Below are 18,274 nucleotides of genomic sequence, written 5' to 3'. Positions count from 1 at the left end.
TGCATTGCTATTTCACCAAAAGTTTTAATATTTGAATGTACTCAGCTACATGTTATGGAAGTTCATTACAAATAGTGTACTTTTTATCTCAAAGATCACAGGTCAAATTCCAAGAATTTTCCAATGGAATTTTAAAAATCAGCACAAAATCTTCTCTGATTCAAACATAACCTTAGATTGAAAGAATTTACCAAGTAATTTAATCAGAACAAAATCATCACAGTCATTAAGAGAAACCTCCCAGCCAGCACTTCAGAGATCTCACCAGAAAACATGTAGAGAAGAATCAGAGGATGATCATTAGAGTAATCTCAGCTACAATCACAGCACTCCTTCACTACAACCTCCATCCGTAATTAACAAAATCATATTTGCCATCTGATATTACATTTTTTATTCATTTTGTATGATGACATAATCTGACACTTGACCCTCCCCAGACACTAAACCCAGGATAGAGGGGCTGAGTGAATGTGGTTTGGACTCTGTGGAGGAGGGTCATTGTGTCAGAGACGCTGTAGAAGGACAGAGTTCCTGCCCTGTGGTCCACATACACTCCTATTCTGGTGGAACTAGGGACTGTTGGAAGTGTAGTTTCTTTACTATTGTGTATGAATGAGTAGCTTGTGACAGAGCGGACCAAGGTCCAGGACTGATCATTATATCCAAACCTACATTCATTACTCCCTCCCTTCCTACCCAAGCCTTTATATGATGCTGCCACATATAACCCATCCTCTCCACCCCTCCAGTTTCGACTCCACTCAACCTCCCAGTAAGAGCGTGTAGACACACTCTCTCTACACAGCACTGCCACATAATAATCAAATCTGTCTGGGTGATGAGGATATGACAGGGCTCTGTTACTGTGTGTCACCATTCTGTTCCCCTCAGACAGACAAAGGTATTTGTTTACTGTGTTGGGATCCAGTGTGAGATCACAGGAATCTGGTGGAGTTGAGGGAAAAAAAAGAATTAATTCAAGTCAGTTACTTTTAATTCAGTATAGATTCTCATTCATTGTTCATTCCTCACACACAAATTTGATTTTCACACAAAGATTTAGTCTAGTACTGGATTACCATTCAATAATCAGGACATTAAAATGTTTAATTAAAGACTGAAATCAAGCATCACAGTGACATTAATGGAACAACACCAATAAAATGCAGTATTCAGCTTACTTTAAAACTCTCTCTTTCGCTCTCTCTCTCTTTCTCTTTCTCGCTGTCTGCTCCTTTTTATGAATTCACCTGTCATATCCTTAAAAGATTTCACTTAGTACCAAATGTGATGTCACTGCTGTTGACCTTTATACCCACTTCTTTCTTTCTTTCTTTCTTTCTTTCTTTCTTTCTTTCTTTCTTTCTTTCTTTCTTTCTTTCTTTCTTTCTTTCCATCCCTGATTTTGTTTCTGAGTCCCTCTGAGCTCTGTCTTACTCTATCTGCCTGTCTCTCTACTTCTTTCTGAGTCTGTATGTGTGTGTGTGAGACACATGATAGAACTCACATTGTAAAAAGTCTTCCCTTGTCTTGGGTTCAGGAGGAGGAATGACCTTGACGCTTGTTACTGTGAAAACAAAAGGACTTATAGATAATCCATTCACAATGGAACCGATATGAAATAAAATATACTTTACAGTGTTTCCATAACACTTTCAGAAATTCCCCAACCTTTGGTGGAAAGTCTTCCAAACTCCTCCTTACAGAAACTTTCCAGCCGCTCTTTCAGCTGAGAGACAGATCTTCCGACATCCTCGAATGAGAGGTGTGGACTAACAGTGATGCAGGGAAAGTCCTCAGATCCAGGAGAGGCACAGACAGAAGAAAATGTCTGCACACACACACACACACACACACACACACATCACACATCACATATCCAGGTGAATATTCATGTATAAATATGGATAGATGTTGAGTTAAGAGCTGATACAGAGAGATAAAGCTTTACACAGCTACCACTCATTTTACTGAGCTGAAACCAAACAGTGTTGTTTTGGAGAACACTTTGTCCTCCACTGTTACCTTGAGGAAACGGATGTGATCCTCTGTGTGTGAAAGCTGCTCCAGCTCAGTGTCTCTCCTCCTCAGATCAGCAATCTCCTGCTCCAGTTGCTCCAGGACTCCTTCAATTCGGCTCAATTCACTCTTCTCCTGATCTCTGATCAGCTCTGTCACCTGATGGCGTCTTCTCTCAATGGAACGGATCAGTTCAGTAAAGATCCTCTCACTGTCCTCCACTGCTGCCTGTGCAGAGCGCTGTTAGGAGACACACACACACATTACAATCACACATTCACTCAGCTGTTCCTCAGCCAGTCTGTCTCCTACACTGTGACTCAGTGGGATTGGACAGTAGCCCAACACTGGACTCCTCACTGGCTGACTGGAGGAGAACCCTGACTGAGCCCTCAAATGACTCCTCCAGCAGCCAGCTCTTGTCCTCTCCTCTGCTCAACACTCACGCTCAGAGACTCCACAGCCTGTCTCAGCTTCTGCACCTCCTTCTCTCTCTCCTGGATTCTCTGCTGGCTTCTCCTCCGAGTTTCCCTCAGCTGTTTCTGTGTGTGAATTTAAGAAGATACACCATCATTCTCAGAGGCTGGTTCTACATAACCACTGAACATGCTGATGTGAGATGAAATGTCTGATCAGAGTTCGCCACAGTGTTGCTCTGGAGTCATTTTTGGGGTTAAATGCTGTTCTGAGATGTTTAACCCATCGCCTGTTGGCGTCGACAGTTCCATTAGCACTGATCTGAGAGAGTTAGATTCACCTCCTTTCACCAAAAGACAAAACCAGCAGTCACTCAAATGATGTAGCTCTCTAATCAGGCTCTCTAATTAGTCATCTCAGAACCAAGCTGTTTCACAGAGAGACTCATGTAATCCTGTTTTGCTTTTGATTGATTTCTGCAGAAAAGCAGCCCCAAACCCTTCAGTTTCGTCTCAGTGTGAGAGCCGTAGAGACTCTCTGTCATTTGGTATCTTTACATCATATGTCTTTATGGTCAGTTTTGGCTCTTTAATTTTTCAAAGGATGTCAAAACATTAAAATATCTAAGGTTTGATTAATCTAAAAGAAAAGAAAACTAAAACTTTCATTTTTGCCAAATACATATGAAGGGTTTTCTTTTTCAGCGATCAGCTCATTCTTACACATTTTCACCAAAGGAGTCATTGTACGCACCTGTCTATCAGTCCTCTCATCTGCAACAGATATTATTTTATGACCTTTGTGTTCATTCACCGTACATAAGTAACACATCGATCGCTGGTCGGTTTGACACCAAAGCTCTGTCACTTTGTTGTGACGAGGACACAGATTGTCTTTTAGTTTTGTGGAGGCTTTGACCAGCGTGTGTTCCTGGAGTGCCAGGGATTCAAAGTGAGGCTGGACATGAGTCTCACAGTATGAAGCCAGACATGTCAGACAGGTTTTGATGGCTTTTTCTTTCTTTCCGATACAGGAATCACAAACCACATCCTCAGATACAGTGGAACAAGAAGCAGGACTCTGTGTAGCTTGCTGTTCTGTTGTCTTCAGTTTTTCCACAACCTCAGCCAGCATAGTGTTTTTGTGAAGAGCTGGTCTTGGAGTGAAGGTCTCTCTGCACTGGGGGCAGCTGTAGACTCCATTCTGATCATCCTGATCCCAGTAGCCCTTAATACAACCTATACAGTAACTGTGTCCACAGGGAATAGTCACAGGATCCTTAAGGAGATCCAGACAGACTGGACACATGAACTGGTCCTCACACACAGAAATGCTGGTCTCTGCCATTCTGTTAAAAACAAGCACACAGATACATACTCCTACAGTGAACACACGACTCCAAATGTACAAAGGAGAGGCTCTGATCAATCTCTCTACTTTATTCCCGACAGTAGGAGGGGATTTGGGTTAGTTACGACAGTGTGTAAAACAGGTCTGTCTTGAAAAGACGAGTCATGCATATTTAATGGAAAATGTTTTTGTTCCAGTATGAAAATGAAAGAGATGTAGTAGAGCGGTAGAAATAAATAGTAAAAAGGTAGATGGGCAGATAGGGGGTGGGTGTGATCTGTCTGCTTTAGGTTGTTAAATATCTTTTATTTTACATTTTTTTTTATCTATCTTCATTCAGAGTTCAGAGACACAGATGATAAAACTTTACCACAACTGACATCATAAAAAAAATGACCTGAACTCAGTTCATTAAGAAAAAAGCAAAAATGTGAGCATTTGTAGTTTGGGGCTACATCATGAAACTCTGTCATCTGTACTTTCAGCAGACAAGAGTGAATAGCCAGTTTAGCCAGGCGGCTCTAACAGAAGGAATCTAAAGAACTAGAACATTCCACTTGTCTTCCTGTGGTTTGTAACGCTATGAATTATGGGGGTGACATTGCTTTAGAAGCAGGAGAAATGACACATCAGTTGAAAGGTGGCTGATTTGATTAAAAAAAGATAAAAAAAAATAAAGAAGCATTTCCTTTATTGAATGTTTGTTTAGATAGTTATTCATTTCAAACAATCTTAGTCGTAACAATCTTATTTTCACCTTCATTTTAAACAGCTGTGCAGATGGGTCTCTGAATATGTATCCACAAAAGACATTTGATAGGAATGTGTTCACGGTGTGTTCATTGTGGATGATGACAATTTTTAATATTGTGCTGTGATTATATGAATCGCCTGGCCAGATGGTTTTCCACAGTGACCATTCTCAAGTATAAATTTCCAACATAATACCCATGTAGCAGATACATGTTTTATTGCCTGACTGAAACATGTTTTTCATACGCACAGGTCTTTTGTATGTGATAGTCTGGCTGATTGCGAAAACAATATTGATGGTTTTCATGATAAAATAGACCAGTGCATTACCATAGATAATGTGATCTGTGATGAAAGTTTCACAAAGTAATATTTTGTTTCTGTCTGCTGAAGGGTTTTGTGACACAAAGAACCAGTCAAGCAACAGAGACAGACCTTCCCACACACACACATGCACACACACAAACACACGCACACATACACACACACACACACGTGCACACACACACACACACACTCTTTTCAACATTTTTTGGTTTTTGAAAATCATTTTGTCTCTCTGAACGGACAGACATGCAGGTGCCTGCAGGTGCCAGGTATTGTCAGCAGGGTGTTGTGATGCATCTAGTGCAGTCCGCTAAGTGAGCCATGGCATGTAGGGATGCCTGCTTTCTCCCCCCTGGCTGCCCCAGCTGGGGACCAGGAAGCAATGTGTAAATCTTCTGTGGTCAGCCTCACCAAGACTCCTACTACGCCTCCTCGTGGGAGCCCACGGTAACTGGGGTTTCGTAACTCCAGGCTGAATGAATGGGGGATCTCGGAGCTGCGGTGGTCGCTAGAGGTGTTCCATCCACTGCTGTCACATGGTAAACCTTTGGGAGGTACGATGGCTGGGGGAGTAAATCCTGAGCTCAACTCTGCAGCTGGGGATAGGCACAGGTGGAGTCCAGCAGACTGGACCACCAGCAGTACCCTGATGCTCCAGCTCCAGATGAAGGTCGTCTTGAGCTTCTCATGCCACTGGAGGTCTGTCTGGCGGAGTGAAGATGGTAGGATTGGTAAGATTGCGCACCCACATCCTCACCTTAAACCTTTCCCTGCGCAAAACCCCTAGCTCCACCCCTCACCCCAAAAGCCCTGTGGTGATGTGGAGGGGCAGCAGGTAAGGTCAAGGATGTGGCTGGGAGTGCCTAGCCAAACCATGCACACAGGCGGCAATGGAGCGACGGTCGTTGAGATTGCAGGATAAAGCAGTGTGTCTCCTTGGCAGTGTCAACTGTGTCTGAGCAGCCCCACGCTGCTCGCCCCTGGTGGGGAAGGACCTGGAAAAGGTAGTTGCATCAATAAACGGCCTCAAAACAAAGCCTCGTCAGCCTTTGGGCAACTCCGCAGAAGGGTTTTTGAAAACAAAAACTTGAAGGTCAGGTTGCTGTATACAATGCGGTATGTGTCTCCACTCTGCTCTGTGGGGCAGAAATGTGGACCCCATACAGACAGCATATCACAAACTTGGAGGCCTTCCACATCCGATGCCTTCAAAAAACCCTCAGCCTGTCTGGCAAGGTCGAATCCCCAATACTGAGATCCTTTCCATGACCATCTCCATCTGCATGGAAGCAGCAGTGGCTAAAAAAACAGCTTTGCTGCATAGGGCATACTACCTGCATGCCTGACCACCGCCTACGCCACCAAGCCCTCTACGGGCAACTGTGATGCAAACAGGTTGCTGGCAGACAAAAGAGGTGATATAAGGACTGTACCAAAGACCTCTTGAAGTGCTGCAACGTAAACCTGACCCATCTTGAACCTCTGGCACCTCTGGATAGATCGGTCTGGCAGGTCCCAGGTGCCAGGGTGACTGAACAAATACATCACACCTTTCGACAGAGGAGGACCAAAGGACATGCCCAACGACACCAGAGGGCAGCTGGCATTACCCCAAAATCCGTGCCCCCCCCCATCCCCCGGAGCAGGTGTCATCATCAGACATGATGGACAGCTAAGAAATGTGTGTGCGCGTGCGTGTGTGTGCCTAAGAGAGAGCATTTTAAATGTGTGTGTGAGCGTTTGTGAGTGAATGAAGTGTTAAACAATTTGTATAAATTACCCGTCACCTAAATTACCATACACATGACCAAGCTGTACCCTTGTCTATACAGAATACACACAGTCACACATATTCAGCCAACAATGCATCCACACACTGTAAAAATACAGGTATAATAATGGTGTCAGCATCAACATGGCAAAGTGAGGTTTCAATCTTGGTGTTTTTACTTTGAGTATTTTAGCTGTACTCATGACAGGATCAGATCTTCAGCTCAGGGCTGTACTCAGTGTGAGTGTGTGTATCACCTGGAATCATTCAGTGGTCCTCATGCCATGTTTTAATCACACACATATTTCCACACATAATGAGTCACTGCATAAACAACTACAGATCAAATATATCACACATGTCTTGTGGTGGAGACAGGAGCAGACAAACAGCATACCTCATATAAATATGTCTTTTATTTTCATATATATTCCTCTAAAATCATCAAAACAGTCAACAAGTTGGCTTTATATTTTCAGGATAACTAATGCCTAAAAAAGTCATGAAGGTAAAAGAAAAGTAAAGGAAAAAAATCAGTCAGTAGTTGGCGACCCAGTTTGTTGAGCATGATCTGTGAGGTGACAAATGAAAGACAGTCTTCTGTGGGTGTGTCTGACTGGGGTGAGATGATCAGGAGACCACAGCTTTGTCTCCATCTGCTGGTCACATCACATCACATCACATCACATCCAGTACCAACATTCCACACATCTAATTATTACTTATGACTGTGAGAACCACAGACACTAACACAGTTATGAACATAAAAACCTGTCATAACAGAGTTATAATAACTGTGTCATATTAGACCAACTGAATGTTACTGACAGGTTTCATTTTACATCTCCTTCACCTTTTCCTCAGAAATTTTCAGTCTGCTCTAGGGCTGAACGATTAATCGATTTCAAATCGAAATAGCGATTTGAACAAATGGAATTAGTAAATCGCAAAGGCTGCCATTTAGAATATACGTTATGGAGCACATCTGACCTACGGTTCCTCAGAATGCTGCAGAAAATCCCATAGAATTGAAAGGGTCATCCCAGTGCTTGGAGGCCCTGATAATGACAGCTGAAAAAAATTGATAACTGCTGCCATTGGCAACGGGTTCTGTGTTTCTGATTCACATTATATTATTCCGCAAGTAGTCCGTTCACTCATCGTAACAGAAATAAACTGCCTATCTGCAACAAGTTTATGAGTCTACAGGTAGCCTAACACGTTGCTATGCAACACTTGCAACATAAGAATTCTGTGTGCTAGAGGGACTATTTTTCTCAGCGGAAGCCACGAAATGGCAATAAAATCATTACGATGAAACACTGTGTGAAGTTTCTTTTATCATTTTGGAAAGTAACCCAATAATAAGTGGGGTCCTGTTTGTCATATCGGAATTTATTTTTTGATAATGACTGGCAGATTGTACACTATCCCTTGCCTGTTCAATTGTTCTATGTTCTGTGGCAATGTAAAAATTTAATAAATACATGTTGGAAGCAATTCCATATCTTTAAGTTATCATCTTTACATTAGAATATAGGGAAGCTAATATTTTGATGGTATCTCATGTGGTAATGCTCCATCACATGTTTTAAATCCATTACACAGTGAATATTGAACTGAAGCTTGACTTTAAAAAATTAGATCACAAATCAAATCGAAATTGCAAAATCTGTCTGGAAAAATCGCAATTAGATATTGTCCCAAAATCGTTCAGCCCTAGACTCTGGTCTTTAGGTTAAGAACTACAGCACAGATCTCTCAGGACAAGATTAAAATATTACAACACACTCAAGAGTCTCCTCTCACTTCAACAGTGTTTGTAATCATTCCCTATTTTGCTTTAAACAAACAAATGAACCAAAAAACAACAACAAAACAAACAAACAAATAAAACTAAACAACATAAAAATTATCCTAATTTTAATCAGTTTCTTACCTTAAAAGCAGAAGTTACCACAGTCATAAAGATTCGTGACATTAAGAAACATATACTGTACACTGATGATATTTTACAAGTCTGCAGTCTGACATATGCATGACTTATATATGTATATGACATAAGTATGAATAAAAAAAACTACTCAGTAAACATAAATTGATCCACATTTGATAAACATTCAGGACATCAGGACAGTAAAATGCTGGACAATTTTATTCTCTAAATACAGTAAAGATTGAGCTTCACAAAGTGATTTATTCAGGACAAAATCATCGCAGTCATTAAGAGAAACCTCCCAGCCAGCACTTCAGAGATCTCACCAGAAAACATGTAGAGAAGAATCAGAGGATGATCATTAGAGTAATCTCAGCTACAATCACAGCACTCCTTCACTACAACCTCCATCCATAATTAACTACATCATGTTTGTCATCTGATAATACAAATGTATCATTTAACATCATGATCAGAACTGGACCATTCTGATTTTACTTAGTTTGGATATTGACATAACCTCACTGTTGATCTCCTATAGACCCCAAACCCAGGACAGAGGGGCTGAGTGAATGTGGTGTGGACTCTGTGGAGGAGGGTCATTGTGTCAGAGACGCTGTAGAAGGACAGAGTTCCTGCTCTGTGGTCCACATACACTCCTATTCTGGAGGAACTGGGAACTGTGGGGAGTTTAGTCTCCTCATTATTGTGTTTGAATGAGTAAATGGAGGGAGAACAGAACAAACTCCAGGACTGATCATTATTTCCAAACCTACACTCAGAACCACCTCCTTTCCTCCTGATGTCTTTATATGACACTGATATATCAACCCCATGACGCCCACTCCACTCAGTCTCCCAGTAACAGCGTGCAGACACACTCTCTCTACACAACACCTGACAACACCCATCAAATCTTTCTGGATGATCAGGATATGACTGGACTCTGTCACTCTGTGTCACCACTCTGTTCCCCTCAGACAGACAGAGGTGTTTACTGACTGTGTTGAGATCCAGTGTGAGATCACAGGAATCTGGTGAAGTTGAGGAATAAAAATGACAGATGAACATGAAGGTATGGTAAAAATGAAAACCGAAATGACTTGAATCAATGAAAAACATTAACAGAGACATTAATGAAGTGTAACATTCACTATATGATATCCTGGCATTTCATTATATTAGATGCAAATGCAAATTTTGAAATCACATACTGTTTTTCTAATCACCTCACCTTTTTGTCACTTACAGATCTCATAGTCCTTCTCATTATCTCTGTTTAATGTACATTTAATTCCCTCTCTTTACAGGATCATGATAAACACCAAACAGTTTTTCCTCTCCTCTCTTTTTCTCTCTTTATTCACTAGTGTTTACATGTAATAAAATAACAGGCGAATGCATGTATTTGTGTGTCCATATTTTTGTGTGTGTGTGTGTGTCTGTGTGTATCAGTGTCTCTTGCTCTCTCTCCCTCACAAAAACACACACACATAGACACACACATATGTAATTTCCATTTCAAACAAACAAGGTTTTTTTCTGTGTGTGTATGAGTGCGGTGCATGACTGTGTTACTCACAGAGGAAGAACTCTCCTCTCATCATGGGTTGAAGAAGAATGGTTTTGGCCACTATAGGAGACGGGGACTGATTATTCACCTCATCACCATTAAACTGATTTTGAAAATAAAGAATTGTTATAAGATTTCAGTAACAATATCTAAATTCCCAAACCTTGTTTAGAAAGTCTTCCAATCTCCTCCTTACAGAAATCTTCCAGTTGCTCTCCCAGCTGAGAGACAGATTTTCCAACATCCTCAAAAGAGAGGTGTGGACTGATAGTGATGCTGGGTAAGTCTGTAGATCCAGGTGGAACACAGAGAGACAGGATACTCTACACACACACACACACACACAAACACAAACACACACACACACACACACACATGCAGAAATACACAAGTACAACATTTTGTACTTAGTACAGAAACTTTACACAGTTTATAAACATTTATAATTGAGAAGTAAAGCAGTTCTACATGCAGGGGGAGAGAGCAAACACAGAGATTTCTACACACACACACACACAAGTGAATTCAAGCACTGTAATTTAATAGAACACTTTGTCCTCCACTGTTACCTGGAGGAAATGCTCCAGTTGCTCCAGTTGCTCCAGGACTCCTTCAGCCCAACTCAATTCACTCTTCTCCTGATCTCTGATCAGCTCTGTCACCCCACAACACCTTCTCTCAATGGAGCGGATCAGCTCAAGAAAGATACTCTCACTGTCCTTCACTACTGCCTGTGCAGAGCGCTGTTCGGAAACACACACACACACACACACACAGAGGAGGGGGGTCCATTACAATCACACACTTCACTCAGCCAGTCTGTTCCCTACATTGTGACTCAGTGGGATTGGTCAGTAGCCCAACACTGGACTCCTCACTGGCTGACTGGAGGAGAGCCCTGACTGAGCCCTCAAATGACTCCTCCAGCAGCCAGCTCTTGTCTTCTCCTCTGCTCAACACTCACCCTCAGAGACTCCACAGCCTGTCTCAGCTCCTGCACCTCCTTCTCTCTCTCCTGGATTCTCTGCTGGGTTTTCCTCTGAGTTTCTCCCAACTGTTTCTGTGTGTGAATATAAGATGATACAACGTCATTGTCAGAGACTGTATCAACACATGGTTGTAACTTGTAGTTTACCACAGTATGGCCCCCTGAAGTCATTCTTTGGGTTAAGAGCTGTATTCAGCGATGTAAGAGTATCAATCTGACTGTGACGTTTCACCAGTCACCTGTTGGTGTTCAATTAATTGTTTAATTAATAAGAAATAATAAATGATACATTGTTTCCCCATGATAACGAATTAATAGGTTAGTGAGGTGGCCTTTCAAGTGCAGGATGGCATTCAGAGTAACAGTGTTTGAGGAGTAGAAGTAGGCTACATTGATCAGTCACATTTCTCTTCAATCAAGGCTTGACGGCTGCTGAAATAGCTTTATGCCTGGCTGGGGAAGATATGTAATTGGCTACATGTTGTTATCTCGACAAAACAAAGTTTAGTAATTTGGTAATAATGGCATAAATAAATCGAGATCTCGAGTAAAGAAAGAAAAATAACATGTTATTGCGAGAAAACAGAATCTAAATGCGATGTAAATTCATGACATCTTGGGGTTTCTATAGGAGGCTAAAGACTTTTTAGATCTCTGTCCCCGACAAAAAAAATCTTTCTCAAAGGCTCTGCTTTGGGCAGATAGACCACTATGGTCCAGAGCAAAATGAGATGAGGCGAAATTTGGCCAAATTTTATATTTGGTTCAAGCTAATGCCCTTTTGAAAAGGAGGATTGTAATCTATTCAAATGTTACTAGGCATATATCCCTATTTTTCTAAAGAAGAACTGTTTATTTTATCAGTCATTATATGTTTGTTTTACAAGTTATATCCTTTTAAGAAAAGGAGCATTGTAATTCATTTTGACATGTTGAAATGTTATTAGGCAGACATCCTACACTGTATTCAGACTCAGAGATAATAAAACAGCTGTATTGATGCTGAAAATCTGTATAGGCCTACTTTATTTTCCACAAAAAAAATTATTCAGGAATTGATAAGGGAATCAATAAAGAATCGGACCGATAAACAGAATCGATAATGGCACTGGTTTTGATAAAATCTTGTCATTTCCAATCCCTTATTTTTCACCAAAAGACAAAATGTATAATCACTAAAATGATTCTCATTGTTAAAGAGGCACAATACCAACCTGCTACAAACAGGATTTATTGGGCCCTCAATGTATCCAATTAAATTGTACATTACCACTGTGGTCTGTTTCACACTTGACCATATTCTCCAATAAGAATCTTTGTGATAAATTATTGGTATATTGTGAGGTAACAATTTATTGACTCATAACGTGGCCAGTGAACATCCCAGATTCTGATCAACAAGAATGACGCAGAGAAACCCCGGAAGATCCCATTATGGGGGCAGCATGGGGCCAAACCAGTAAGGCTGATTCTGAACAAAAACATGCCCTCATTTACAGGCTCCACCTCAGTGTGACAGCACACTGTGACAGTGTGACAGAAGAGGACAGTCTGACAGAAGAGGACAGCGTGACAGTAGAGGGCAGTGTAACAGTAGACGACAGTGTAACAGTAGAGGAAAACTGGGTCATTCTGTGTTTTTATGTCTTTATGGTCAGTGTTGACCAGGTCTCTACCGTCTCTGACAACCTGAAAGCTTTCGTTTTTTATCCGTTGTATGGTGATTTTTCCAAAATATGTATTGACCATATGATAGCCATTGATAGCCTGGCATAACCCACCAGAATAATAAGTAGTTTAGAACTTGTCACCGATTGTCTGAGTCGTTGTTTTCGCAGAATGACATTATCGAGATGTGACGATAGTAAAAGTGGCCAGTAGGTGTCACCATGGAGATGGGTGTCTGATTATTTGGAAACTTCCGGCACAATTGCTTCAAACGTTTCAGTGTTTCACAAAGCCTCGCTTTGCCCACCACTATGATTCATTCATTCATTCACTGCAGCACCATAAGGTTGGGTGACATTAGATCATAAACAGGACATTGGGGGAATAGGCTGCATTTGTCTGCTCCAGTCTTCAGTTGTCCATTAATATTTTCACTCAAGACAAAGAAACGAGTATCAAGCCCATTCAGATTTCAGTAATTGTAATTGCGCTATTTAATTTGAAAAGGTACTTAGTTGCACTACTCGTTACTGCCAAAAGAAGTGGAATTACAGCAATGTGTTACTTTGTAACATGTTACTTCCAGCACTGGTGTTGACTGATTAAAGTTAAAATCTACGCCCATGCATGCCATCAGAGAACAATAATCATTAAATTGGTCATTCAGAAATTAATGAAAAGATAAACAGCTTCTGATTTGACCAAAATCCAGATGATAATTAGACTCTAACTAACATTCTCACTGAGCTGTAAGAGAAGTCCCTGTACATACCTGTCTTTCTGTCCTCTTTGCTGCCACTGATACTGTTTTATGGTCTCTGTGTTCATCCACCATACAGACATAACACAGGAACTGATGGTCAGTTTGACACCAAAGCTCTATCGGTTTGTTGTGATGATGACAAATCTTGTCCTGTAGTGTAGAGGCTTTGACCAGCGTGTGTTTCTGGAAGGCAGGAGATTCATAGTGAGGCTGGAGGTGAGTCTCACAGTATGAAGCCAGACATGTCAGACAGGACTTGATGGCTTTTTTTCTCTTTCCAATGCAAACACCACACTCCACATCTCCAGGTCCTGCATAACAGTGAGCAGGAGGAGCAGCAGCTTGGAGTCTTGTCTTCTTCAGTTTCTCCACCACTGCAGCCAGGATAGTGTTTTTATGTAGAACTGGTCTTGGTCTGAAGATCTGTCTGCACTGGGGGCAGCTGTAGACTCCCTTCTGATCACCTTGATCCCAGCAGCCCTTAATACAGCCCATACAGTAACTGTGTCCACAAGGAACAGTCACAGGATACTTAAGGAGATCCAGACAGACTGGACACATGAACTGGTCCTGAAACTCTGAAATACTGGCATTTGCCATTTTTCCAAATTCTCTCTGCCTAAGATTATACATCTGATCTCCGACAGGCTTTGAAAGGAAACCTGTCTCCTCTCACAGACAGACGAACTGTACTACAAACTGAGAGGGTTTCCTTATGGAGAGTGAGCAAAGTCAGAATTGTTTTATCATCTGAATGTAGTAAACAATGGGAGTTATTTCCTCATTTGATGCTTCTGTATAAGTCTGATCTGGCGCTCAAACTGGCAAGTCGTCAAGTCGCTGTCACGTGCAGTCTAGCCTTCGCCTGCAGCCAGCATGCAGTTATCACCTTTTACTTTATTTTTTTAGGATTTTTATGGACTTTCAGGTTGTGTTTTATTATTTATTTAATCATTTATTTTTTACGTAGTGTTTTTTTTTATATACATAGTGTATTTTTTATTGTCATCTGATGTAGAGTGGATACTACTGTTTGCACAACAAATTGCCCCTCAGGGACAATAAAGATATCCTTGATCCTCGATACAGTTCTAGGGAATCGCCTTACTTCCTGTTGATCAACTTTGCCCTCGTGTACAACTGCAGAACAGGAAATGGCAACAAATACGGACCTCGTCTGGAATAGGAAATGTAGTAAATAATGAGAGTTATTACCTTGTTTGTTGCTTCTGTATTAGTCTGGCCCTGCGCTCAAACCGGCAAGTTGCTGTGTCGCTGTGTCGCTGACACGTGTAGCCAGCTTGTGGGAGTTGCTAACATAGTTTTGAGGAAATGGTCTACAAATGTATTGACAAGAGATGCATCAATTTTCCTAAAAAAAAATTATATGCTAATACATATTATAAATATTTACTATATGTTATTTTTATTTATATGCTGTATGTATATCATCTTCCTTTATTCATCGTGGAGTTGTATGGCCTATTAATATATCGTCCAATATATGCGTGAACAAATCAGGTGCATTCCCGCACAAAAATATGTTTTGGAGGGAATGTATTTTCTCAGAAATAGTGTGATCTTGCTTCGAGCACTACCGTTTCACCATGGAATGCAAAGTAGCCTTCGCAATCACCGCTTTCCATGGACGGAGATAACATGGGGAACCAAAATGCTAATATAGGAACTAAGGTTTAAGAAAATGTCTCACAGCTAAAGAATATAAGAGGAACAAATCTGCCCTCTGATTGGCTGTCGCTCAACGCTGTTGCTGCTCATTTACATAAAGTTGAACGTTGTTTAATTTTCTGTACTCCCTTTAGGTGGGGTCTTGAGTCAGTCTTCTAAGTTTGGTGGAGATACATCAAAGCGTTGCTGAGATATGGGCTCACTTCTTGTTTGGCGGCTTTGCTGCCAATTTCGATTGGCTGCTCTGGTCCAATGTTTGGAAAATCAAAAATCCATCTGATAACTTTTATCTAAAGTCTAAAGATTATCTGTGACAATGGAGTAGAGAAAAAACCCCACTTTTTTATAAAATCCAAAATGGCAGAAAATCCAATGTGGCAGAAACTGACGTCATTCAGTGTGATGAACTCATCTTGATGCAAAGAATCCAGCATCGCCTCATTTTTGAATTTTCCTCATATGGTTCAAAAGAGTCTTGTGTGAATGTGCCTCCAACTTTGGCCTGTTGGTGGTGCTAGAGAGCTTGATAGGCAGATATGAAACTTATTGGATAGAATCAGGTTAGAAGTCCCAATCAACTTGCCAAATTTCACAACTTTTACCAAATTTCACAACTTTTTCATTCGTACCAGTCACCATAGGCTTTTTAAATAACTCAATGTGATTTCTAGGCTTTGGTTATTGCCTTTTACTTCATTTTTTAGGATTTTTATGGACTTTTATGTTGTTTTTATAAATAATTTAATCATTTATTTTTTATATTTTCAAAAATACTTGAAAAATTGTAGCTGCTCAGTTGATAGCCCATATGTCCTCTAACAGTCTGTTTGAAATGTTTCAGTCAGGCTTCAGGAGTTTTCACTCTACTGAAACTGCGCTTACTAGAGTAACTAATGATTTTTTATTAGCCATGGATGCTGGTGCTACTTCTGTTCTTATTCTGCTTGATCTGAGTGCAGCATTTGACACGGTCGATCACACTATATTGTTCAAGTGCCTGGAAAATCAAATTGGCATCTGTGGCCTGGCACTCTCTTGGTTTAAAACTTATCTCCCTGACAGAAAGCAGTGTGTCTACTATAATGATGTGACCTCTGAATACCGTGAGCTTAACCATAGTGTTCCTCTGGGATCAGTCCTTGGACCTCTTCTATTCCTATTTACATGCTGCCTTTGGGTGACATTATTTGTCGTTACAACATTAACTTCCATTGTTATGCTGACAATACTCAGATTTTCTAACCTATCCAGCATAATAACTGCTCTGAATTGGCTAACCTTGAGCTGTGTCTTTGTGCTATTGAGGGTTGGATGTCTTCAAATTTCCTGATGCTTAACGCAGGCAAAACTGAAATGCTGTTCATTGGATCCCTACGCAGAGGCATCTTTTTAGTGATCTTACCCTAAATTTTGACAATTGCATCATCTCTCAAAACTCCTCAGCTAAAAATCTTGATGTGATTTTTGAGTCTAGTCTCTCGCTAGTCACTCATATCAAAAACATAACCAAAACCGCCTTTTATCATTTCTGTAATATTGCTAAAATTAGGCCCTTTCTCAATATGGCTGATGCAGACACCATTGTTCACGCATTCGTCACATCTCGACTTGATTACTGCTATGTCCTGTACTCTGGCCTGCCTGTTTCTAGTACCAAAAGTCTTCAGCTGGTCCAGAATGTTCTTGCCAGACTTCTGTCCAGAACAAGGAAGTTTGATCATATTACACATGTCCTGGCTTCCCTTCATTGGCTCCCAATTCATGCAAGGGCAAATATTAGGGTCCTCTTATTAACATGTAAAATTTTACATGGGCTTGGGCCTTCCTACCTGTCTGACTTAATTACACCCTATAACCCACCTCGCACCCTGTGTTCTCAAGATTCAGGACTATTAGTCATTCCAAGAGTTAAAAAGAAGTCCGCTGGCAACTTGTACCTACCGCTCTCCCTTCCTCTGGAATGGTTTATCTACAGAAGTTAAGGAGGCAAACTCTCTCCATACCTTTAAAATCAAACTAAAGAGTTATCTATTTTCTCTAACTTATGGATAATATCATTTTGATTGGACCTTGTTATAGACATGTAAAGCCCTTTGAGACTGGAAATAGTGATATTGGACTCTGAATAAACTTGTATTATTGTTATTATTATTGTTATTATTATTATTATTATTATTATTATTATTGTTGTTATTATTACTATTATTTATATCGTGTATTTTTTTCATATATAGTGTATTTTTTGTTGTTGTCTGATGTTGAGTGGATACTGCTGTTTGCACAACAAATTGCCCCTCCGGGACAATAAAGATATCCTTGATCCTCGATACAGTTCTACGGAATCGCATAATTTCCTGTTGATCAACTTTGCCCTCGTGTACAATTGCAGAACAGGAAATGGCAACAAGTACAGACCTCAGGATCAAAAAAAGCATGACTTCAAATGACAATCCTGTTTTTTTTACCAAAGATATGAAGAGGAATGAACGAAAACATTTGTTTTCTTATTATAGTGCCTACGAGTGCTAAAATAGGGCAATTTTTTTGGGCATTGACACATCAAAGTGTTGCCAAAATATGAGCTCACTTCCTGTTTGGTAACTTTTTTGCTGATTTGATTGGCTGTGACAGACGAACGCTTTTGAAAATCAAAAGTCCATCTGATTACTTTTGTGAGGCTTGGTCTGAACATCATCTGAGCCAAGTTTGGTGAAGATTGGGCAATCTTTGTGACCTGTGAAAATTTTTAAAATCCAATATGGCAGCCGCCTCCATTAGGTTGACATGACAAGTTGTCATGTCTCAGCCTTGGGACCTCCCATGATATCACCCGACACATGAACCAGTTATTTAAGGTGAACACATCAACAGTTATTAGCCAAAACACATCTATTGTCAGCGTCCCCAGTGGTCCAAAGACGCAGGGGTTTTTTGTGCTCCCTCAAATTGAGGTCCCGAGTCCATGTGCCCAGTCTGGTTATGACTTCACTTCCTGTTTGATGACTTTACCGTCATAT

The 18,274-nt window shown here is 40.7% G+C and overlaps 1 protein-coding gene and 1 pseudogene across 1 annotated transcript; both read right to left on the bottom strand.

Moving 5' to 3' along the window:
- Positions 1–397: 397 nt before the first annotated feature.
- Positions 398–3,786, bottom strand: LOC115813598 (tripartite motif-containing protein 16-like). The gene is made up of 6 exons (XM_030776100.1): positions 3,193–3,786; positions 2,469–2,564; positions 2,029–2,262; positions 1,675–1,834; positions 1,511–1,570; positions 398–948 (listed from the first exon to the last, which is right to left on the bottom strand). Exons 1-6 carry the CDS (start codon positions 3,784–3,786, stop codon positions 398–400), a joined length of 1,695 nt encoding a protein of 564 aa, XP_030631960.1.
- A 7,074-nt stretch (positions 3,787–10,860) lies between these two features.
- LOC115813601 (E3 ubiquitin/ISG15 ligase TRIM25-like) lies at positions 10,861–14,168 on the bottom strand (annotated as a pseudogene).
- Between the last annotated feature and the right edge of the window lie 4,106 nt (positions 14,169–18,274).

This window comes from Chanos chanos, chromosome 6, assembly GCF_902362185.1.
Source record: "Chanos chanos chromosome 6, fChaCha1.1, whole genome shotgun sequence".
Taxonomy (NCBI): Eukaryota; Metazoa; Chordata; class Actinopteri; order Gonorynchiformes; family Chanidae; genus Chanos; species Chanos chanos.
Note: the sequence above shows the minus strand (reverse complement) of the source record. Positions and strands in the feature narration are given on the sequence as shown.